This window comes from Olea europaea, unplaced genomic scaffold, assembly GCF_002742605.1.
Source record: "Olea europaea var. sylvestris unplaced genomic scaffold, O_europaea_v1 scaffold1147, whole genome shotgun sequence".
In the NCBI taxonomy this organism is placed as follows: domain Eukaryota; kingdom Viridiplantae; phylum Streptophyta; class Magnoliopsida; order Lamiales; family Oleaceae; genus Olea; species Olea europaea.
Genome location: NW_019228864.1, coordinates 47,902 through 72,632, shown reverse-complemented (window position 1 = coordinate 72,632; position 24,731 = coordinate 47,902). Strand labels below are relative to the sequence as shown.

The following is a 24,731-nucleotide window of genomic DNA, read 5'->3' as shown; positions in this document are numbered from 1 at the left end:
AAACACCAAAGAATGGTTTCCAAGTGGTCACGATGCTCCTCTATTGACTTGCTATAAACCAGAATGTCATAAAAAAAAAAAAACTAATACAAACTTCCGCAAATAGGGCCTGAACACTTCATTTATCGAACTCTGAAATGTTGCTGGGGTGTTTGTCAGCCCAAAAGGCATGACCAAGAATTCATAGTGGTCTTCATATGTTCAGAAGGCCGTCTTGGGAATGTCTTCAGACCTTACCCTTATCTGAAGGTATCCTGATTTTAAATCCAACTTCGAGAAGATCCGGGCGCCATGTAGCTTATCTAAAATTTCATCAATTACAGGAATTGGAAAGCAGTTAGGAATTGTAATTTGTTGAGGGCATGGTAATCAACACAAACCCACAAACTACTGTCTTTTTTCTTTACCAGCAAGACGGGACTAGAGAACGGATTGGAACTCGGTCGAATGATTCCTGCAGCTAGCATCTCCCTCACTAACCTCTCGATTTCATTTTTCTAGAAATAAAGGTAACATTACGGCCTGACATTTACAGGCGCAGACCCCGGCTGTAGAACAATTGAATGATCCCGTGCTCAAAATGGTGGAAGCCCACCAGTCCATTGGAACACTCCAGAATATCGTCTCAGCACATCAGTGATCACACTAGGGGTTGCGGGAGGTGCTTCTTCATTCTCTACTCCCATGCTACCAAGTTCCAACACCACCCCCTGCCTCTCCTCCTTGAATGCCTTAATTATAGTTTTCAGCTACACCTGTGACTTAATGAGACTAGAATCCTCTTGCAGTAAGATGGTTCTTCCTTCCCACTTAAATTGCATTGTTAAAGTTCCCCAATTCACTTGCATTTTGCCCAAGCTTCCCAGCCACTTCATCCCCAATATGAAGTCAGTACAACCCAATTGTAGTAGAAGGAAATCATCTACTACTTCGATGCCAGCCAGTGAAATAACAACCCCTTTACACTCCCCACCGCTTCTGACCGTCAGGCTTGTCCCCATTAGCATACTATAATCGACTGTACCTGAAGTCGGAAGCTTAAGTCGGTCCGCTAATTCTGCTGAAATGAAATTGTGGATAGCTCCACAATCGACAAGCACAACTACTGACTGATCAAGAATTGACCCTTTTAGCTTCATAGTCGGGGGAGTGGTTAGGCCAACCACTGAATTAAGGGACAGCTCAACCATGTCACCCACCAACTCCTCCTCGTTAACCTCCATCGACCATTACGATGGTTCCTCCTTCTTGCCTTCTTCCTACAGTACCAACACCTGCAGCTCTTTATCCCGGTAGTGATGGTCGGGACTGTACTTCTCATCATAGCGATAACATAAGCCCTTCTTCCTTTTTACCTGTAGCTCATCATCAGTAAGCCTTTTAAAAGGCGGCACCACCCTCGTCGCAGCAAGAAGCCGCAATCCAATACTGTGCATGTTTCTAGAATTCGCCTGCACTGAAGTCACGCTGCTGGGCAGTGGTTGATAGGAAGTGAAGCGTGGACTGGCACTTATGAGTGGACTGGGCAAAGGGCTAAAACCCAACTGGGCTTGTTTAAGAGATTTGTTCATGTCCTCTACCCGTTGGGCCAACTCTATGATGTGGCCCAATCCTTTGGGCTTAAGCATCCTTATTTCGGCCCGAATTACTGCCTTCAGTCCATTAACGAAATTCCCTTCCAAAACATCTTCTGGAAACATCGTCAATGGAGCAGCCAAGATCTCGAAATCCCACTGGTATTCTCTCACCAACCCCTCCTGCTTTAGTGCCAGAAACTTTTCCAAGTTTGTTCCCTCCTGAGATGGCCGGAAACGCTCTAGTATTAGTTGTTTTAATTCTTCCCAACTCCTAACTGGTCTCCTACTGTCCTCCCATTGAAACCAAGCCAGAGCTTCACCCTCAAAACAACTGCGGTTGCTTTGATTTTCTGTCCATTTGACAGTTGATTCATGTTAAAATACCGTTCAGCTCTGAAAATCCAACCATCAAGATTGTCACCATCAAATATTGGTAGCTCCAATTTTTGACCTCGTGTTTCCCCCTTCCACTGATCGTCGTTCCTAATTTTGCCTTCGAATTTTACTTCCTCAGCCACTAACTTAGGCGCCTCCTCCGAAATTCTTGACTAGCCCGACGAATTTTCCAGTATGGCCTTCTCCTTCCTCATGCCCTCACGTGCATCCCATTGCTTCATCATCATAGCTTCAAATTTTTCCCTCATTTCCAGCATATCCCTCTACAACTCCAATTCCATATTACCCATCCCTTCCTGTAGTTCTCCTTGAATTCCTTTGATTCTTACTTCTAAGGCCACTACCTGATTTGTGAGCTATGTTGCTTGGACTCGAATACGGGTATCGGGTACGGGTACATATCTAAATGTCGGATATTTTGTTTTTTAAAATATAGGATATGGGGATATCGTTAAAAAAAGTTCAAATTTCGGACACGGTACATGAGTAAGTCTTTTAAACTTTAATTTTTTTACTAACCCAAGATGTCATTTTGAATAAATCAAAATCAATTGTTCATAAAGAAGGAAATAAATATTGAATAAGAGATTAAAACGAATAAAATATAATTTTGGAATATAATTTTCAATTATGGGAAGTTAATTACTAAATGTTATATAAAATAGAATATTAGGAACTTGAATATAATTTAGACTTGGTGGAGCACTAGATAGTACTATATGGAACTCATTTTCATTTTATACAAAGAAAACCCTAAACCATCGATACAGAGAGGGAAAGAAGGAATAAAAGAAAGGGAAAAGAAAAAAGAAAGAAGAAGGGAAAACTTAGTGTCATTGTCCTTCTCTACCATCTCGGAGGCAATACTAAATTTACAGAGAGCAAAAATGGGAAAGAAAAGGAAAAGAAAAAAAGGAGAAAGAAGAAGTAAAAACGGTAAAGTGTCCGATTGAAACTTGGAGGATTCGACATATATCCCATACCCATGTCGTATCGTATCTGACACAGGTACTACTACTATTTTGAAGAGTCTGAGCATCAAAGTCTGTGAGTGTCATTTTCCTAGGATGTGTGCTCTGATACCAAATTGCTACGTACCTGAGCTGAGCTTTGTTGCCTTGAGTGTTTCTGCCAACTTCACCTCAGGAAACAACCCCTGATCCACACCAAGGATGAAACGAGAATCAGCCAACAGAATTAAGAAACGAGGATTGATTAACAATTTAACAGCACAACGAGATGAACCTTAAACAATTGAACTCAGATTTATTAATTTGTGCCAGATAAAATCAGGATAGTTCCAAGGCTTTTGAGAGGCCTGGACTCTCCCAATGACTCAACCAAAAGAATGTGAATGAAAATCCCTTAACTCCCTCCAATACATTAATTCCCTCCCCATACACAGACTCTTTCCCAAATTACCCCTAGTCTACTCATTGACTGAATACAAATGACTCGTTTTTTCCATAGTACCCCTAACTACTAACTAACTGGGACTGAATAAGTTGCTGCATTGTTTGCCTCCATCCTCGCTGTGCCCTGCTCTTTCTTCTCTCATAGGTGAGGTTGATCGGGGGCCTATCACTGTCACAGTCTACTACTACTGTATCTTAGTTTGAGTTTCATGAAATTTGTAGAGGGCACTCCTATACGCTTAAGTGCTTAACCTCTTCTCAAAAACTTAAAGGGCATTTTGGAATGCTCAACTGAATGTTTTATTCTCTGTTTTCCTCAATTTAATACTGATGTTTCTTGCCAACTATCAGTGTTGATGACATAATGGTAAGTGGTTTCACGTACTGAGCTTTCATCCCTAAAATTGATTCAGTTCAGAGATCTTTAACAATGAATTAATTACTTGCTTAGTCAATATTACTTGTCAACCCGAAGCCACCGTTTGTATGTTGAGCTAGACTTCAATTACTTTTGAACTTCTTCATATGACTTGCAACTACTTCCACAATACACCGCAACTCTCTCTCTTGATGATGGGTCAATACGCCAAAACACTTCTCCCTATTTATTTGGATCAGCACTAGGTCTAAGTTCATCTAATTCAAGTAGCATCTATATATATCCACACGGTGATGATTTAGCTGCTTTCATTTTTTTATGTGACTGAATTAATAGAAAAATAAAATACACATGTAGCTTTCTTCACCATTTCAACTTTGCTAACTCGCCCCAAGTAAAGGAACAGAATATCATGTCTCTGAAACTTGCAGGTGGTGATTGCTTTGTGGCTTTTGTCCATCATTGGTAGCCTGATATCTTTCTTCACTCTTTTATACATAGGTATATCAATTCATCCTTGGGTTTCTTTGACTTCTTATTCATCATACCATGCCTTATGAAAATGCCTTTTACATGTGCTGTTCTTTTATCTGTGGAGGTCATTCACCTTTATTAACAAATTACTTGTTCCAGGCCTAATGTTATGAAATATTGAGCTCATCAATACCTTTTGAAAATGGGACTTGCTTAAAAAACTTGTGCAAAGTCAAAAAAATTAGGGCACGCTTAAAGAAAATAGTAGGGTAGCAGGGTTTTTGATGAACGTATCTGCATGTATACTTGCTTTTCCTTTTTAGGCTGTAGTTACTTGTTTTAATAGAGGTCTCATTCCTTTCAGCTTCTTTGGTTTGGGTGGGTGATGGATAGCTGGCTGTGAAGTGGCATATAGAAAGGGAGCAAGACTGAAAGAGTTAAAATTTTAAGGGGATAGAGATCATGTCTTGCGACCAATGGCGAATACACCCTAATTCAGCCTGGAACCCTAGTGGTTAGCAAAAGTAGTGTTTTAAATGCTCTGTATATGGGGTATGTGCGTGATAATGCAGTCAACCCATTCATTGATTACATATGCACACTTAGACACAGGGACGGACGCAGACATTTTGTATTAAGGAGTCAAATCAAATTTTTAAAAAAAAAAACGACGAAATTTTTTTATTACTTTATATGGATTATAAACTGTTATACTACTTTTTCATCTTGATTATTTTTACATCTAAAAAATTTTTATATATAAAAAAAATTAGGTCATTTTTAGGATTTTTTTTTTATTGCAACCTTTTTCTCTCAATCAATTATTTTTTTAAAAAAATAATCTAATAAATTTCCAAATAAAATTTTTGATGTCATTTGAAAAAAAATAATTGATCGAGAGAAAAAGGTAACAATAATTAAAAAAAAAAAGTCCTAAAAATGATTGAATTTTTTTTATATATAAATTTTTTTCAGATGTAAAAATAATAAAGATAAAAAACTAGCATAACAATTTATAACCTGTGAAGTAATAAAAATTTTATTAAGAATTTTTAGGTTAAAAAAAAAAATTTGATGTCATATCACATATAAGATTTCCTAATAAAATGATGTAAATTATATTGAGAAATTTGTCGCGTAAAAATAATAAATATTAATAAAATAATTGATTTTTTTTTAAAAAGAAGAATTATACGTCTCTTTTTAGCATAAACGTTTAACGTATGTTTAACTATTTTCGATATTCATTTAAATCATTCGATATGCTTATGATATAGTTTTCGAAATGAGTTTCGAGAGTATATAGAAGATTTATGGATATGGTTTGCGTATAATCGTCGAAGAAATTTTAAAGTTAGCTTGTTATCGAAATTCTCGAAATATTAGTTTGGAACAGCCTATTTTGACTTCTCGTAACATTTGCTACGATTGACCATTTTGCACAACATTAACGACGTGAAATACTAGGCCGTAAGTACTTCAAAATGATTTTAAGAATGTAATATTTCAACTTCATTTGATATTCCACAGTGAGCCTGAAAACTAAGACGAAAAAAAATACTTGAAAAAACTGGAGGGTCAAGTGATTCTAGGGAGCCCCCCCTTTGGGTCCGCCTCTGCTTAGACACCAAAATGCACCCGCATTTGTGTTAGAAATTGTGTCAAAATTAGCCTAGAAAAGTTCAGTCCATTTTTATAGCTTAAAAAACAAGGGGCAAATTGAGCTCAACAAACATCAAATTAGCCTAAATCACCCAAGCCCATGTAATTTGTAAGGTTTTGACGTTAGAAAAATGAAAAATCAAAATAAATTTTTGTAGAGTTGCAAACTATTTAAGTTGAGCCCAGGCCTCCTTCAATCTTCCTCTAGTTTCACTACTGAGATCTTCATTGAGTTGCAAAAACTTGAAGTTGCCTTTGGATCGATAATGGGGTCTAGTATCTTTAGTTGACATTACATTACATTACTTGTGGTTAAAGAGTCCTTTACGAAGGATACAATAGTTCTTAAGTGCATTAATATCCATACCTCTCTGCCACTTCGCACGTTGTTCCTTGGTCAAGCCCACTTCCAGAGTGCGGGTCTAAGTGTAAGACATCCTGCCTCGACTCTCTACATGTTTGGGTACTATTTTCTTCAGTGATACTGTAATGTTGAGATTATTATTATTATTGTGTTAGACAGCATTTGGCTTGTTCATACTCACCCAAAACAACGATACAATTTAAATCCTTACTGTTATGATCTCTTACAATTCTACAAATGGGTTGCAGGAATTGTCATTTCTATCACAGTTCCAGCTTTGTACAATAAGTTTGAAGATTGTGTGGATCGATATGCTGGGTTGATCCGTCAGAAGTTTTCGAAGCATTATAAAATCGTGGATGAAAGTGTCATTAGTAGATAGCCCAGGAATCTGTCTAAGGACAAAGATCCTTAGTTACAACAAAGTGCTGGATTGATGAGACATATCCTCTTTTCTTACTCATTGTTTTCCAATTTCCACAGGGTGATGCCTACATCAATTTCATCTTCTAATCCTGGCCTCTTCTGATTTCTTACTGGAAACAATAAATAATTTCTCATTTATTTTAGTTTGTTGGTGTCGAAATCTTTTTTGGAAATATAACTGTGATTTTGCCCTTTTTTCCTAAGAAAAATTATGATAGCAGAGCTATGAAAAAGTTAAAACAATGGAATCTTAGTAAGTCGAAATGTGAAATTGCAAATGCAAATTTGTTGCATCAAAGAATTAATCTCCGATACAATGTGATAAAGGAGTATCAAACCGATGTAACAAAGAGAAAATCAGACATTAAGAAGAGCTTCACCTAGATTCCATGCTTCCATTAGACAAAGTGACACAAGAAAATTTATATTTTTTAGACGAATTTATTTTTATTTTTAAAAACTAAGAAAATTGAGAAGTAGCAGTCCATTCAGGATGGGACCCATTGGAAGTCAATTTATGAACTAGTTTATACATTCATTAAGCCCCTGTTTTGGCTTCAATTTTTTTCCAAATTTTAATGTTTAGAATTTATTTTTTTTATTTTTTTTAAATGTGTGGTTGAAAACAAATGAAAAGTTATTGATTTACGTATGATATTATTTTATGGAAGATTGCATAGTTGAAAATGTGAGGAGAGGGAATGAAAGAGAATGGAAGCCAAACAGGGTGCTAAATATCAGGTTATGTAAGCAATAATTTTTTCATATACAATATAGCATGTAGATGGCAATCCATATAACACATTGAAGATGCTTCTAAGAAATGCCCGATTTATTACATGTAGAATAATTCTTGGTAAGAAATTTGTCAACATCAAATTCAGCCCTAATAGCACATGTTTGGCAGCTATACATAATTTGCTTATAATTGGTCAAATCACTAATTATCTACACACTTCGTTAGACATACAAATAATACTCATTTATCTATCACTCGTTATTATCTATTTATAATTATAATTTAAATCAATTATAAATACCCAAACATGCCTTTTCTAGATCGGATATTTCCATTTTGGGCTACTCTGCAAGTATATGCATTTGGTTGAATATAATTTAAATCAATTATAAACACCCAAACATGCCTTTTCTAGATCGGATATTTCTATTTGGGGCTACTCTGCAAGTATATGCATTTGGTTGAAACGTTCAACCAAATGCATAAACTTGCTACATTTTAAACGTAAGTAAAATTTTTTTTTTAACTAAAAAACCAAAAAAAAAAAAAAAAAAAAAAAAAAAAAAAAAAAAAAAAAAAAAAAATACCGAAACTCCAACCTGCAAGATGCTTCTTTATTATAATTTTGGGAAAACCACACCGATAGCTTCATGTAATGCAATCTGCTTATACACAGTCTACTCAATACTCAACATACGGCAGATTTATGAATTTTGGAGTAATTCTTTAGCCTTCTTCGACCAAACATCATAAATCTCATCTGAGAACAGAACAAAGTGCACCTGAAAAGACAATATTGAATCATTAATTCTGCTTACATAGAGATAGGATGTCTTTTACAAAGCTATTCTTCTACTAGAAAAAATGAAAAAAGGGATGCGCTGTGAAAAACTGGTTTTTAACTATGATGCACCAATACAAACACATCGACACGCAATTTTTCAAAAAAATATTGACAAGACACGTCTATTAAATTTTTTAAAATTCTTCATTTATATAGTATAGTATAAATTTAGTTTTATACTTGTTATTTTCTTTTTTTGTTGAAATCTTTTAGATAGAAGTACTTATTTGTTATTTAATAATAATTTTGAGTTAAAAATATATAATATTTCTAAAAAAGAAAGAAAAATGACCAATGTAAAGTGTTCAAGAAGTGTCGGTATCGGACATGTGTCAGACATAATACTACCCTAGTTGCAGTGTATATGTAACAGCGGTTTTTAATCTATACACGAGTGTATGTACCTATCATCAGTTGACGCTAGAAACCTTCCCCTCCATTTACTAATTATCATGCATTACTGGTCTTCTAGGGAACAACATCATCTCAGATTTTATGACCTTTTATGATTAAAATCACAGCTACTTCTATGGAATTCATGTGGAAAAAGCTCCAGCAGCTGCATGAAGGATAGTTTTATAGAGGGAAAGCTAAATTAAGGATTCATTATCATACTGGCAAAGCAGGGAGAGGGAGAGGATCACGTTTATTTGTATGATATAAAGTTGTGTCAAGGAAATAGGAATTACAAGAGTTCCAAGTTTGTGAGTTACAAGGTGGAAATTGAAGGACTAGATTTTGATTTCAGATATGTTGCAGCAACACTGCGCTATGATTCATGCATGCTTGTCTGCACAATGCAGATCCAACAACAACGAGCCATGGTACTTTTTGATATTGGATATGGACGAACTTAAAAATGAGAGAAGTGGGCAATGCTCTCACTAAACCAAGACATTTTCAACTATCTACAAGGATATTGTCTCCACATTTTCTCTTCTTCAAGACTCTTCCAAAAAGTTTTCAACTTCAGATTTCTCTACAGAATTCTCCAAAATCTTAGAAGATTCAGTAATCTCCCTTCCTCCCACTCACAAAATTTATGTTGTTCAAGTCTCATACTCCTAAGGAACATGAGCATCTCTTCAATAGATATAGGAGGATGTCATCTTCCGACAACAAAAAGGGCCACGGGCTGCCACAAGCAGCTGCACAGAATCTCGCATGTGAAGACAACAGGGTTCTGAAGCAGCCGGAGACAGATGTTGCAGAAGCCGAAGGCAGGGGCAGAAGACATTGGACAAATGACAAAGGATAGCAGGCAACGTAGAAGCCTATTGGATGTGTTCAGACTCAACTGCAAGCTAGGTAAAAACATTCTAAAATTATTGTAGGGAAATTATGGATATAGTATTAAATAGAAAGGATGGAGTTCTCTCCTGTATTTGATTGTCAAATAGAAAGGAATGGTTAATTGAGATTGAAAAGGCTCTATCTATTAAATTGAGATAATATGATGGTTTATTAATTTTTAAAGGTAGATTAAGTTCCTTCTTTTAAAGATTCATCTAGGCTTTGGCATCAAGTGTACCCGAACCACCTATTATACTTTGGCTATTTCGCATTTGTAATTATTGTAACCAACGCAACCCGAACCGTCGGTTCGATTCTACCCATAACATTTCGTTATAGACCCCTTTAAATACATATTCCTAACACGTTAATACTTGACAATATTTAAATTCTTCTACTCCTAAAACAAGCTGACATAGAAAATATTAATTAGATGCATAACTATGTAATATTAAGAAACTGTAGACCACATATTGAACTCGCTGTTTTTAAGTAAAAAAGAAAATATTATATTTCAAAAGAGAACCATCAACTCAAGATTAAGGCACTCACATCCCATGCTATAAATATATCAAGTTCAATTGCCACGCGTTATTGAAAAAAATTAAAAAATCACTTAACTTTGTAAACAATGCAAGAGTAAAAAGCTCGAATTACAAAGAAAGAACGCTTTGATTTATCAAGTTACACCATAAACTAAATTGAACTTTTTAATTCATAAAAACTCCAAATTACAAAGATTAAAATGTACTAACATGTGGAATGCAACAATCTGATGTGAGATGAGATACCAAAAAGTAGAAGCTCGTCCTGATTTCTTCGACTTAAGAGTCTAGAGTTTTAGATAAATAACTACCCAAATTAGGTTTTTAGGTTTTGTATTTTTTTACCTAGCCTATAAATTGTAAATAAAAAATTATAGAAAAAATTAGTTCTATTCGGGTACCCACAGTTCTAGTTCATGAATCAATAATCGACTCGGAACCAAAACATCCGGGCCTAGATTCATCAAAGGATTCCTTCTTTGATTGGATATACACGTGACTTTGATTGGTTATATATATAGGATAAGCGTTTTATATTGGGGAATTGCATTTTACCTCCAAACCTTTTATGACTCCGTGATGACTACCTTATTGCATGGAAACATGCAACTAACTTGAAATCGAGCAATTCACCTCCAATTGTCGTTTTCATTTAATGGCATAAATGTAAACTTTTGTTTTTCAAGACATAAGTTTCTAGTGTCTTCCTTTATTGGTTTTGGATGTTTTGGGATTTAGAAAGTAAGCCATTATCCTAATGGTTTTAGAAGTTCTTCAGTTCAGGACAATTGAACCTAAAACAAATAAAATAAGACAGAAAGAAAAAATCGATAAAACCTAGATGGTTCGAGTCTGCTGTTTGAGGTTGATGTATATGATCATGTTTCTGTACTCTAAAGGCTAAACCATTTTTCAACCACAATTCATCTTGTGCAAGCAGCACAGACAGTAACATTCAGAGCCTTGTAGGATATACATTAGCACTTTGGTCGAAGGCAAGTTCAGATAGAAGAAGAAATGAAATCATCAAACAATACCTCCTTCAAGTCGTTTACAAATTCCTTGACCGTAGATATGGCCACAGAGGCAGCTTCATCATAAGGATATCTGAAAGAACAAGTTATTAGTGTCTTGGCAAAGTGCTTACACCTTACTGTAGTTCACGTTCCCTAATCAGACAGTCAAAGATCCAGTACATAGTGCCTAAACCCTTTTTTCTAGATATTGTAAATCAGATACTTGCATTATTCAACTCAAAAGTACTAATTAGTATCCTATCTGATCGCAGTATAATAGCAATATTTGCAGCCCTTGATGCCACATATCAAAGGTTAAAAACTGTCAAGCAGGACAAGGCATGGAAAAGATTGAATACTTCGTAACAAAGAAGAAATAGATATAGATTTGCAAAAGAAAATGTTATCCGAATAATTTAAATTGTCGAATGTAAGTAAATTTTTAAAAATAAATAAAGAATTCAGACAACATGGGCAGTTGTCTAGTTTATCAATGGTATTACTTTATCCATAGACATGATTCAAATAAGAAAGACAAAATTTAGAATTCTGTTAGCTGTAGAAGATGATGGTCGAGCTCTGACAACATACCCGTAGACTCCACATGATATGGCAGGAAATGCAACATAGTGAATGTTGTTCTCTTTGGCTACAACTAAACTGTTTCTGTAAAACATTTCATTTAGGAGAAAGGAAATTTCAGCCGTGATGAGAAATTAAACTTGTCTCAGGGGGGGCTGGCAGCAAGATCACTTAAGTACCTATATGCATTTCTCAGAGAGGCTTCGGGGTTTTCATCTTCTTTGTAAATTGGTCCAACTGTGTGAATAACGTGAGAGGCTGGCAACCGAAAGCCTCTACAGGTCACAAAATGTTAGCATATATCACTGTTTGTCTGATGAAAATAAGGAGGCAATATTTTCTCCGATAATATATAAATAAAATGAGCAAGAAGCACATACGGGGTAATCCTTGCTTCTCCTGTGGGGCAGCGAACTCCAGGTCGTACTTCTGGGACCTCATAGCATGCTGCCCGTAATTCTGGACCAGCAGCTTGATGTATGGCTTAAAGAAAAATGGAATAAAATGAGTAAAGATGACTCATAGTGCACACAAAAACTTTTATCAGTAATGCTAACATAATTACCTCCATCAGCACCAGCACCTCCAAGCATTCGTTCATTGGCTGGATTGACCTATGAGATAAACCAGTCAACAAGGAAACAGCATTCAATTTGGGCACAAATTAACATGTAACTGGAAGTTGAATCGTTGACAAATTTTACTTCTAAGATGCTGCAAAAATTGATTGCATAAGCAATTCATTGGACGCATACGAGGACATTTTCAATCATTCAACTTGTGATTTGAGTATTTAAATCCTAAAAGCAGATTTACTCTTTCGATTAAACTAGTAATAGTATCCAAATGACGTGTTAATTCTGGCCACCTTTTATGCCGACAAGCATTCATACGCTATTATGCATTATCAAGAACAATGACAATTTTCAAATAAGTGGGGAGATTCGATAGAGTGGACTTAATGAGTGTAAGACGGCCTCCCTTTGAGAGGTACATACGTTTCCAACTCGCTAACCTCCTCTCCACCCTTTCCACAATACTATTCCAAATGTGTGTGTTTTTAAACCGTGCTCCTAAAGGGAGCCCAAAATATGACATAGGCAGTTGTGCAATCCTACAACCCAATATGGCCACCAACTCCTCCACAGTAGCGACATCTCCAATTGTGATGGCCTCATATTTCCCCAAATAATTTTCAATCCAAATATAGCTTCAAAGCATAGTAGCAGATGTCGCAAGTTCCTGAATTGCTCAGCCTCTGCATCACAAAAGATTAATGTGTCGTCTTCAAATAGCAAATGGAATACCTGTAATTGGTTAATCATAAAGCCCCTCAACAGACTTTCTCCCACAGCTTTCTCAAGCATCCTACTAAAAGCCTCCATAACAATGACAAACAACAATGGAGACAACGAATCCCCTTGCCTCAAACCTCTACTACTTCGGAAATAACCCTCGGGAGTGCCATTTACCAAAACTGAATAGGAGACCGTAGACATTCAAAACTGAATCCAATGGCCCCACTTGTCCTCGAAGCCACATCGCCTGAGCATATACAAAAGGAATCCCCAGTTCACGTGATCATAGGCTTTCTGAATATCAAGTTTACATAACATCCCCAAAATTCCCATACGCATTCTCGAGTCAATACATTTATTTACTATAAGTACGGAATCCAATATTTGGCGCCCTTTGACGAAGGCATTCTGAAATTTAGACACCACTTTATCCAACACCTCCTTTAATCTATTAGCCAGCACCTTTGCAATAATCTTGTAAACCCTGCTTACGGCTTACTAAGCTTATAGGACGAAAGTCTTTAATATTCGATGCTCTTGGTTTTTTAAAATCAGCACAATGAATGTAGCATTAGAACTTCTCAAGAACCTGCCACGCTAAAAGAAATAAGTAAAGACATCCACAATGTCCGATCGTACCGCTTTCCAACAAGCCTTATAAAATGAGAATGAGAATCCGTCCGGCCCTGGTGCTTCATCGTTATTCATGCTAAACACCACCTCCCTAATCTCATCCTCCCCAAATGGTCTCTCTAACCAGCTGGTATCCTCTTCAGTAATACTAGAAAAATCTAACCCCTCCAACTCGGGCCTCCAGTCAAACTACTCACGATACAGGTTTTGATAGAAATTCACCATTTGGGTCCTAATATCTTGTGGGTCTTCATAGGCAACTCCATCTACCTCCAACATGGTGATAGAATTGTTATGCTTGTTAGAATTGACGACTCTATGGAAAAACTAGGTGCATTTATCACCCTCTCTCAACCACTTGACCCTAGATTTCTGTCGCCAAGCTATTTTCTCTGTCTCTACCAACCTCTCCAACTCTCCACGTCTCTCTCTCTCACCCCTACCAATCCTTGACTCTCCTCCATCCTATCGAACTCTTCTATATCTAAGATGCATTGGTTTTTACGCCAGTTAACATCTTCCACCACCTCCTCATTCCACCTTTTTATATCCCTCCTTAAGGCTTTCAATTTTTTATCCAACACATAACTAGGAAACCCCCTGAAATTGTAAGATACACACCAATCTCGTACTCTCTCCCTAAAGTCTTCTACTTATAGCCACATCTTCTCAAACCTAAAAAGTCTTCTTTCACTACACCTCGCATTCCCAGCTAATAAAATAGGGAAGTGGTCAAAATACACCCTCCCTAATCTTCTCTGGATAACCTCTAGGTACTTCTCTTCCCATTCCCCACTAATCAAAAATCGATCTATTCGCAATAGAATAGGCTGCTCCCAATTAGAAGACCAAGAAAAGTCTCCACCAATCAAAGGCAGGTCCACCAACATATTCTCCCTAATAAAATCTAAGAACTCCTCCATTACCTTGATCATCTCCCACCACTTGACCTCTCAGTAGAAAACCAAATCACATTAAAGTCTCCCCCAGTATACGTTGGAATGTTCCACCAAGCCATCATCCCTGCCAACTTATCCCACAATCCACCTCTACTCTCATCATCATTAGGCCCATAAACTCCTATAAACATTCGACAAAATCCATCCCCAATATTTCTGAATGAAAGCGATAAGGAAAATAGTCCTTCACTAACCTCCTCCATATCAAGAACTCTTGTGTCCCACATGACTAACACACCTCCTGAGGCCCCTGATGATCCCTTATATTGATACCCAACATGATGTCCCCCCATAAATTGCTCACAATAGCCCTTAAGACGAAATCCAACTTAGTTTCTTGTAAACAGACTAAGTCCGCCTTCCATCTCCTTAGCAGATTTCGAATACCTAATCTTTTCTCTGCTACATTAAGCCCCCTTACATTCCAGCTAATTATTTTTAGTATCATCTTAATGCTTTGTCAACCCTTTCAAGTAATCCTTTCTTTGACTCGACACCTTTAGCCCCATAATTTACTGACCATTCAAGTCGCTTGAGTTCGCGGTCTCCTTTTCTTCTAGTTTTACCACCTGGTATAGTCATCCCCTGTCCCCTACTGGCCTCCAATTTCTCGAATAATTGTAACAGTCTACTTTTGGACACACCAACCAACTTATTGAAATTCTGAATTTTTTCAATAACCCAATTTGAAGGTGGGGGGACCTTCAATCGCATGCACTTTCTTTGTTTCCTCTGCATGACGATACTCCAAAAGATCATATGGGAATCCCTCTAATTCACCCACCTACTCAATATCACTGTCTGTTTTTCTTTTCTTGGCGCCATCTGCCCACAACACGAGCTTTATTGGTCCTAATTCCTTTTCTTTTAGAGGCATCCAGTGCATTCTATTATATGTACTCCGAACCATAGTGTTCGAACATGTAGCCTCGTGCTCTTTTAGTTTAGTCGAAGCTGAATAGTCGGCCAATGTAACTGTCTCTTTCTCAGATGATAATAATCCATCTGCTGGTGAGGTGGTGTCCATCATACCCAGTGTCTCGGACTCCAAAATCACCATATTCAGCTCCCTATGTTAGACCAAGGTCCCATCTCCCGATCTGCTTCGATCCCAGTCATTATCCCCTAATCTTTAGTAAGGCCTACATTTGGTGATAGCTCCTTAGGAGCCAAGCTTTCTGCTTCCACGCCCACCCCACACTTATGGCAAAAAAGCATCTTTGATTCCGCTATAGATCCACATCCCACAAGCCTAGATAATTCATCAAATTCCTCTTTTAATGTGTGGACACGAGCCCTTATTTCAGCACAATTCAAAATCTCGTCATATGATCCTTCTACATATGTTTCCTTAGGTTTATGCATCATACAAATACCTTCATTATCATTCACAGAAACTGCCTTTTCCTTTTGCATTAGCACCCTTTGATCAACATTCTACGTGGCATGTACATTTACCGTAACTTCAGCATATGTCATCCCTTGTCGACATCAAACATTCACCGTTTGACGTTTGACCTTGTCTCCAACTACAGCTTGAAACACTCACAAGATCGATGCCCATCCATCACCACTCACACCTTCCGACACCACCACACTCCCTTCCGACACCTATCCCCATACTGTGCTATCATCAAGTATCTACTACGACTGTTCACGCAACGTTGTGCCCAAAAAGCTCTTTATGACTCATTAAACTTAGAGACAAAATCATCCAGCCTACTAGTTACCTTCAACTTATCCACCATATTCACCATCCACAGTGCGCCAAACCTTCCCATACATATTGCATTCAATATTCTCGAGCCCCACTCTATCATCCTAACAATACCGAGATTATTAACACAAACTTGAAACTCCTTTTGCCTCCACTCGAAACCAAAGATTGAATACCAAACTGTATGCATCCGCGAACTTTCTCCCCTGATTGTGTGTGAATGGCACATCTGATGGTATTCTAGGCATCATGGCTGATCTGGAAAATTTCTGACGACTTCGTGACTTTCCGGTGCCGGCATGTGGCTGACACGCGCCACCATTCCTCCCCACCCTGCCTCGGAATAGCCTGCACATCCCTCCGGTCAGGCACGTCTGCCTGAATGGTGGCCGAATTTTGCATGATCTGGGTTGCAACCCAGATCGGTCCATCTTCCTGTCAACATTTCGAGTTCGTCCACCAGTTTTGCCATCATCCAGTGGCGCTACTCCATCCCAGGTGGTCTCATCTCCGGTCGCGACATCATTTTGAGTGGCGGTGCTAGGGTTTCCACCTAGGGCTGCCGCCTGAAAGTGTGGTTGTATATGTGGCGTGAGGTCGGAGGAGTTAGGGTTGCCGTACGACGCGAAATTGCAGTCGTCGGCGATAATAATGGTCGGTGTTGGATCAGCGGTGGTTTGCTGGTCATGGGTTTTGGTTTTGAATTTGGATATTAGGGAGGTCATGGAAAACGTTAGACTCCCAACCATTGTACCATCTTTATACAAAATCTAAACAACTTAAATTTATTATGAAAACAACTAAAGATGTAAAATAAAACCCTAACTTAAGGCAAACTAAAAAACTACAATAAACTAAAATAGCCTAATCTAAATCACACTATTATATCCAATACAATAAGAATTCCTTTTATTATATCTTCATTCCCCATCAAATAGTTTCATTAATATGGAGAGGTCATGCATCAAATAAGATATTTTATGCATTCAAGCATTTATGAAACCTTCATATCCCATAAGCCCAAGATAATAAGTGCCTGTGCTTCATTTCGTAAATGTTCTATTAATAAAACTTTCTGAAATTACTCTATTCAAATTTCAAAATGTTTAACCTAAAGTGAATGCCTCCAAGCATTCGTTCATTGGCTGGATTGACCTATGAGATAAACCAGTCAACAAGGAAACAGCATTCAATTTGGGCACAAATTAACATGTAACTGGAAGTTGAATCGTTGACAAATTTTACTTCTAAGATGCTGCAAAAATTGATTGCATAAGCAATTCATTGGACGCATACGAGGACATTTTCAATCATTCAACTTGTGATTTGAGTATTTAAATCCTAAAAGCAGATTTACTCTTTCGATTAAACTAGTAATAGTATCCAAATGACGTGTTAATTCTGGCCACCTTTTATGCCGACAAGCATTCATACGCTATTATGCATTATCAAGAACAATGACAATTTTCAAATAAGTGGGGAGATTCGATAGAGTGGACTTAATGAGTGTAAGACGGCCTCCCTTTGAGAGGTACATACGTTTCCAACTCGCTAACCTCCTCTCCACCCTTTCCACAATACTATTCCAAATGTGTGTGTTTTTAAACCGTGCTCCTAAAGGGAGCCCAAAATATGACATAGGCAGTTGTGCAATCCTACAACCCAATATGGCCACCAACTCCTCCACAGTAGCGACATCTCCAATTGTGATGGCCTCATATTTCCCCAAATAATTTTCAATCCAAATATAGCTTCAAAGCATAGTAGCAGATGTCGCAAGTTCCTGAATTGCTCAGCCTCTGCATCACAAAAGATTAATGTGTCGTCTTCAAATAGCAAATGGAATACCTGTAATTGGTTAATCATAAAGCCCCTCAACAGACTTTCTCCCACAGCTTTCTCAAGCATCCTACTAAAAGCCTCCATAACAATGACAAACAACAATGGAGACAACGAATCCCCTTGCCTCAAACCTCTACTACTTCGGAAATAACCCTCGGGAGTGCCATTTACCAAAACTGAATAGGAGACCGTAGACATTCAAAACTGAATCCAATGGCCCCACTTGTCCTCGAAGCCACATCGCCTGAGCATATACAAAAGGAATCCCCAGTTCACGTGATCATAGGCTTTCTGAATATCAAGTTTACATAACATCCCCAGAATTCCCATACGCATTCTCGAGTCAATACATTTATTTACTATAAGTACGGAATCCAATATTTGGCGCCCTTTGACGAAGGCATTCTGAAATTTAGACACCACTTTATCCAACACCTCCTTTAATCTATTAGCCAGCACCTTTGCAATAATCTTGTAAACCCTGCTTACGGCTTACTAAGCTTATAGGACGAAAGTCTTTAATATTCGATGCTCTTGGTTTTTTAAAATCAGCACAATGAATGTAGCATTAGAACTTCTCAAGAACCTGCCACGCTAAAAGAAATAAGTAAAGACATCCACAATGTCCGATCGTACCACTTTCCAACAAGCCTTATAAAATGAGAATGAGAATCCGTCCGGCCCTGGTGCTTCATCGTTATTCATGCTAAACACCACCTCCCTAATCTCATCCTCCCCAAATGGTCTCTCTAACCAGCTAGTATCCTCTTCAGTAATACTAGAAAAATCTAACCCCTCCAACTCGGGCCTCCAGTCAAACTACTCACGATACAGGTTTTGATAGAAATTCACCATTTGGGTCCTAATATCTTGTGGGTCTTCATAGGCAACTCCATCTACCTCCAACATGGTGATAGAATTGTTATGCTTGTTAGAATTGACGACTCTATGGAAAAACTAGGTGCATTTATCACCCTCTCTCAACCACTTGACCCTAGATTTCTGTCGCCAAGCTATTTTCTCTGTCTCTACCAACCTCTCCAACTCTCCACGTCTCTCTCTCTCACCCCTACCAATCCTTGACTCTCCTCCATCCTATCGAACTCTTCTATATCTAAGATGCATTGGTTTTTACGCCAGTTAACATCTTCCACCACCTCCTCATTCCACCTTTTTATATCCCTCCTTAAGGCTTTCAATTTTTTATCCAACACATAACTAGGAAACCCCCTGAAATTGTAAGATACCCACCAATCTCGTACTCTCTCCCTAAAGTCTTCTACTTATAGCCACATCTTCTCAAACCTAAAAAGTCTTCTTTCACTACACCTCGCATTCCCAGCTAATAAAATAGGGAAGTGGTCAAAATACACCCTCCCTAATCTTCTCTGGATAACCTCTAGGTACTTCTCTTCCCATTCCCCACTAATCAAAAATCGATCTATTCGCAATAGAATAGGCTGCTCCCAATTAGAAGACCAAGAAAAGTCTCCACCAATCAAAGGCAGGTCCACCAACATATTCTCCCTAATAAAATCTAAGAACTCCTCCATTACCTTGATCATCTCCCACCACTTGACCTCTCAGTAGAAAACCAAATCACATTAAAGTCTCCCCCAGTATACGTTGGAATGTTCCACCAAGCCATCATCCCTGCCAACTTATCCCACAATCCACCTCTACTCTCATCATCATTAGGCCCATAAACTCCTATAAACATTCGACAAAATCCATCCCCAATATTTCTGAATGAAAGCGATAAGGAAAATAGTCCTTCACTAACCTCCTCCATATCAAGAACTCTTGTGTCCCACATGACTAACACACCTCCTGAGGCCCCTGATGATCCCTTATATTGATACCCAACATGATGTCCCCCCATAAATTGCTCACAATAGCCCTTAAGACGAAATCCAACTTAGTTTCTTGTAAACAGACTAAGTCCGCCTTCCATCTCCTTAGCAGATTTCGAATACCTAATCTTTTCTCTGCTACATTAAGCCCCCTTACATTCCAGCTAATTATTTTTAGTATCATCTTAATGCTTTGTCAACCCTTTCAAGTAATCCTTTCTTTGACTCGACACCTTTAGCCCCATAATTTACTGACCATTCAAGTCGCTTGAGTTCGCGGTCTCCTTTTCTTCTAGTTTTACCACCTGGTATAGTCATCCCCTGTCCCCTACTGGCCTCCAATTTCTCGAATAATTGTAACAGTCTACTTTTGGACACACCAACCAACTTATTGAAATTCTGAATTTTTTCAATAACCCAATTTGAAGGTGGGGGGACCTTCAATCGCATGCACTTTCTTTGTTTCCTCTGCATGACGATACTCCAAAAGATCATATGGGAATCCCTCTAATTCACCCACCTACTCAATATCACTGTCTGTTTTTCTTTTCTTGGCGCCATCTGCCCACAACACGAGCTTTATTGGTCCTAATTCCTTTTCTTTTAGAGGCATCCAGTGCATTCTATTATATGTACTCCGAACCATAGTGTTCGAACATGTAGCCTCGTGCTCTTTTAGTTTAGTCGAAGCTGAATAGTCGGCCAATGTAACTGTCTCTTTCTCAGATGATAATAATCCATCTGCTGGTGAGGTGGTGTCCATCATACCCAGTGTCTCGGACTCCAAAATCACCATATTCAGCTCCCTATGTTAGACCAAGGTCCCATCTCCCGATCTGCTTCGATCCCAGTCATTATCCCCTAATCTTTAGTAAGGCCTACATTTGGTGATAGCTCCTTAGGAGCCAAGCTTTCTGCTTCCACGCCCACCCCACACTTATGGCAAAAAAGCATCTTTGATTCCGCTATAGATCCACATCCCACAAGCCTAGATAATTCATCAAATTCCTCTTTTAATGTGTGGACACGAGCCCTTATTTCAGCACAATTCAAAATATCGTCATATGATCCTTCTACATATGTTTCCTTAGGTTTATGCATCATACAAATACCTTCATTATCATTCACAGAAACTGCCTTTTCCTTTTGCATTAGCACCCTTTGATCAACATTCTACGTGGCATGTACATTTACCGTAACTTCAGCATATGTCATCCCTTGTCGACATCAAACATTCACCGTTTGACGTTTGACCTTGTCTCCAACTACAACTTGAAACACTCACAAGATCGATGCCCATCCATCACCACTCACACCTTCCGACACCACCACACTCCCTTCCGACACCTATCCCCATACTGTGCTATCATCAAGTATCTACTACGACTGTTCACGCAACGTTGTGCCCAAAAAGCTCTTTATGACTCATTAAACTTAGAGACAAAATCATCCAGCCTACTAGTTACCTTCAACTTATCCACCATATTCACCATCCACAGTGCGCCAAACCTTCCCATACATATTGCATTCAATATTCTCGAGCCCCACTCTATCATCCTAACAATACCGAGATTATTAACACAAACTTGAAACTCCTTTTGCCTCCACTCGAAACCAAAGATTGAATACCAAACTGTATGCATCCGCGAACTTTCTCCCCTGATTGTGTGTGAATGGCACATCTGATGGTATTCTAGGCATCATGGCTGATCTGGAAATGTTCTGACGACTTCGTGACTTTCCGGTGCCGGCATGTGGCTGACACGCGCCACCATTCCTCCCCACCCTGCCTCGGAATCGCCAGCACATCCCTCCGGTCAGGCACGTCTGCCTGAATGGTGGCCGAATTTTGCATGATCTGGGTTGCAACCCAGATCGGTCCATCTTCCTGTCAACATTTCGAGTTTGTCCACCAGTTTTGCCATCGTCCAGTGGCGCTACTCCATCCCAGGTGGTCTCATCTCCGGTCGCGACATCATTTTGAGTGGCGGTGCTAGGGTTTCCACCTAGGGCCGCCGCCTGAAAGTGTGGTTGTATATGTGGCGTGAGGTCGGAGGAGTTAGGGTTGCCGTACGACGCGAAATTGCAGTCGCCGGCAATAATAATGGTCGGTGTTGGATCAGCGGTGGTTTGCTGGTCATGGGTTTTGGTTTTGAATTTGGATATTAGGGAGGTCATGGAAAACGTTAGACTCCCAACCATTGTACCATCTTTATACAAAATCTAAACAACTTAAATTTATTATGAAAACAACTAAAGATGTAAAATAAAACCCTAACTTAAGGCAAACTAAAAAACTACAATAAACTAAAATAGCCTAATCTAAATCACACTATTATATCCAATACAATAAGAATTCCTTTTATTATATCTTCATTCCCCATCAAATAGTTTCATTAATATGGAGAGGTCATGCATCAAATAAGATATTTTATGCATTCAAGCATTTATGAAACCTTCATATCCCATAAGCCCAAGATAATAAGTGCCTGTGCTTCATTTCGTAAATGTTCTATTAATAAAACTTTCTGAAATTACTCTATTCAAATTTCAAAATGTTTAACCTAAAGTGAATGATCCATTAGCAGCTTTGAAGCACGGGCACCTACAACCTATGTTGAACCGATAGACATCCGACGTATTGGACACTGACACTTGTTGGACACACTCTGACATCTTGAAATGTCACGGGGCATGTGTCCTTTTTAGTTTATTTTTCCAAATCCCACATGCTCATGGACATGACGAATCACGGCAAGAGCTCTAAAAAACACATAAAAACTAACATGCCTATGAGTCCAATGATAAAGGCCATCGCACGTGACTGAACTAGAAGAGGCTATCACTGGTTAGTGCGCTGGTAGAGAGAGATTGAGAGGGAGACAGCCAAACCCTAAGCATTATTTTTAAGGATACGAAGACAGCACTCAAAAGTTGAAAGCCAAATACTAAGCAATTTTATTTATTTTTTAGTAAGTTAAAATGGTCAACGTTTTTAAGTGCCTCAATCGTCAACATTTTTTGAGTAGGTCAATTTCAAAGAAAGTAAATGTGTTTTAAAATAATAGATAACTACACAATTTACACTTAGTATGGGAAATAGTAGTATTTTTTTTTTTTAATGACCGTAGGTGTCCGGCCCGCTTACGAGCACCTCAACTAGTATTAAATATTTAAAAATGGAGTCTTAAATTAATTGACAACTAGGGTTTTTATCATTGGAATTAGAAAAAACATGTAAAGTTGACAACTATAATTTTATTATTGAAATAGTTAATAACATTAAAACTTTTGCTCTTTTAATTTTTAATAATAATGATATTATATTGAATTTTGTGATTTAATTTATGAAAAATACTACAAATATATTTGCAGTGCAACAGTGAATATAAAGCACTAAATACTTCTCCATTAACATGAGTGTGCATCATCACTTAATTTAATAAAATATCAAAATTAAAACGTTAAGTTCACTTTTCCATCGAAAATATAATTTTCATTCATTTATAAACGATTCTTCCTCTCTTCGTGGGTTAAAATTTCACAGTCAACAGTGACTCCAAAAAATCGAAATCCAGTCTTATATATTGCTTTTTCCTAATTTCAAACTTCAACACACAAGCAAACATATGCACAAAAACTGGGGGAAGGGGGAACAGTTTGCTGAGCTATTACTTCAATGAATCAACACCCTTATACACACATACAAAGATCCAAATTCTTACTATGGCATCGGAGGAACCGTCGACAGACCACAGAGTGATGTCGCCTTTCTGAATCTTGAGCAGATTCGACGGAGACAGCTGGAACTGGAGTAGCTGACGGCCATCACCTCCGGCGTTCGACATGTCTGAAAACCTTGCCGAAAATTTCCCTCTGCCGTTAGCTAAACACTGCCTCGTGAAGGAAAATGGCCTCGGAAACGTTCGAACAGTGGTTGTGCTGCAAGTACAACGAAATTGAGTGCGTAAATTAAGGAGATTGTTGTGGAAATTTCGAGTAGAGAAAAGGCGTAGAAATCCGGAGTAGCGTGGAATAACGGTGGACATCAACTTTATCTTGTAGGGTGCGGTAGACGCACAATTATGGGACTGGAAAAGAATCTTAAATAGTGACTAGTGAGAGTTCGACCTTATGCTACTTGGATAAGAATAATGTTATGGACAGTAAATACATATCATAATTAATGATTTGACATAAGAAGTAAAAAAATTTGGGTTAATTTTACAAATGGTCATGGAACTTAATCAAAAATCTCAAAACGGTCATTGAAGTTTAAAACTTGCAGCAACAATCACTGAACTTACGAGCGCTTTCACTAACAGTCATTTATGCTTTTCATTCAAACTTGAAGGACCAAAACACGTGAAAATCAGACCTTGAGGACCAAATCACTCTTTAAATAATTTTTTCCTCCCTTTCCAGCATTCTTCTTTGGCGTCGGCGGATTCAAAGCCAAAATCGACCACCCTACTGCCGGATAAACTATCGGACTTTTACACCACCAACACTTCTTCATCCCCCTCCACAATCCTATACCAACAATCAACCAAAACACATAAAAAATCATGGCGAAATTCAGATTCGAAAAACCATACACACGCATGGTTTTAACTCCAATTCCAGCCAATCCACCATCACCCATACCAAAACTCCGACACAGGCTGTTAGTGCTCCTCAAGACGAACAAGTACATGGTCCCATATGATGTAAATCA

The 24,731-nt window shown here is 38.2% G+C and overlaps 1 protein-coding gene and 1 long non-coding RNA gene across 2 annotated transcripts; one reads left to right on the top strand and one right to left on the bottom strand.

Annotated features, from left to right (window-relative positions):
• The first annotated feature begins 2,603 nt into the window (after positions 1 to 2,603).
• LOC111373609 lies at positions 2,604 to 6,836 on the top strand. Its single transcript, XR_002698965.1, has 2 exons — positions 2,604 to 4,268; positions 6,516 to 6,836. It is a non-coding gene; the product is annotated as an uncharacterized LOC111373609 (long non-coding RNA).
• A 1,180-nt stretch (positions 6,837 to 8,016) lies between these two features.
• LOC111373608 (macro domain-containing protein VPA0103-like) lies at positions 8,017 to 24,119 on the bottom strand. The gene is made up of 7 exons (XM_022996162.1): positions 23,740 to 24,119; positions 12,278 to 12,326; positions 12,093 to 12,195; positions 11,892 to 11,987; positions 11,722 to 11,796; positions 11,152 to 11,221; positions 8,017 to 8,214 (listed from the first exon to the last, which is right to left on the bottom strand). The coding sequence occupies exons 1-7, from the start codon at positions 24,061 to 24,063 to the stop codon at positions 8,137 to 8,139; spliced, it is 795 nt and encodes a 264-aa protein (XP_022851930.1). The 5' UTR covers positions 24,064 to 24,119; the 3' UTR covers positions 8,017 to 8,136.
• Between the last annotated feature and the right edge of the window lie 612 nt (positions 24,120 to 24,731).

Bases quoted from the DNA above. Each gene is read 5' to 3' on its own strand.
- LOC111373608 (XM_022996162.1), bottom strand. From the start codon at position 24,063: ATGTCCACCGTTATTCCACGCTACTCCGGATTTCTACGCCTTTTCTCT. The intron at 11,797-11,891 runs GTACTTAAGTGA...AATGTTTTACAG, and splicing joins TCTCTGAGAAATGCATATAG to AAACAGTTTAGTTGTAGCCA. The intron at 8,215-11,151 runs GTATTGTTTGAT...TTGTCTTTTCAG, and splicing joins TTGTAAACGACTTGAAGGAG to GTGCACTTTGTTCTGTTCTC.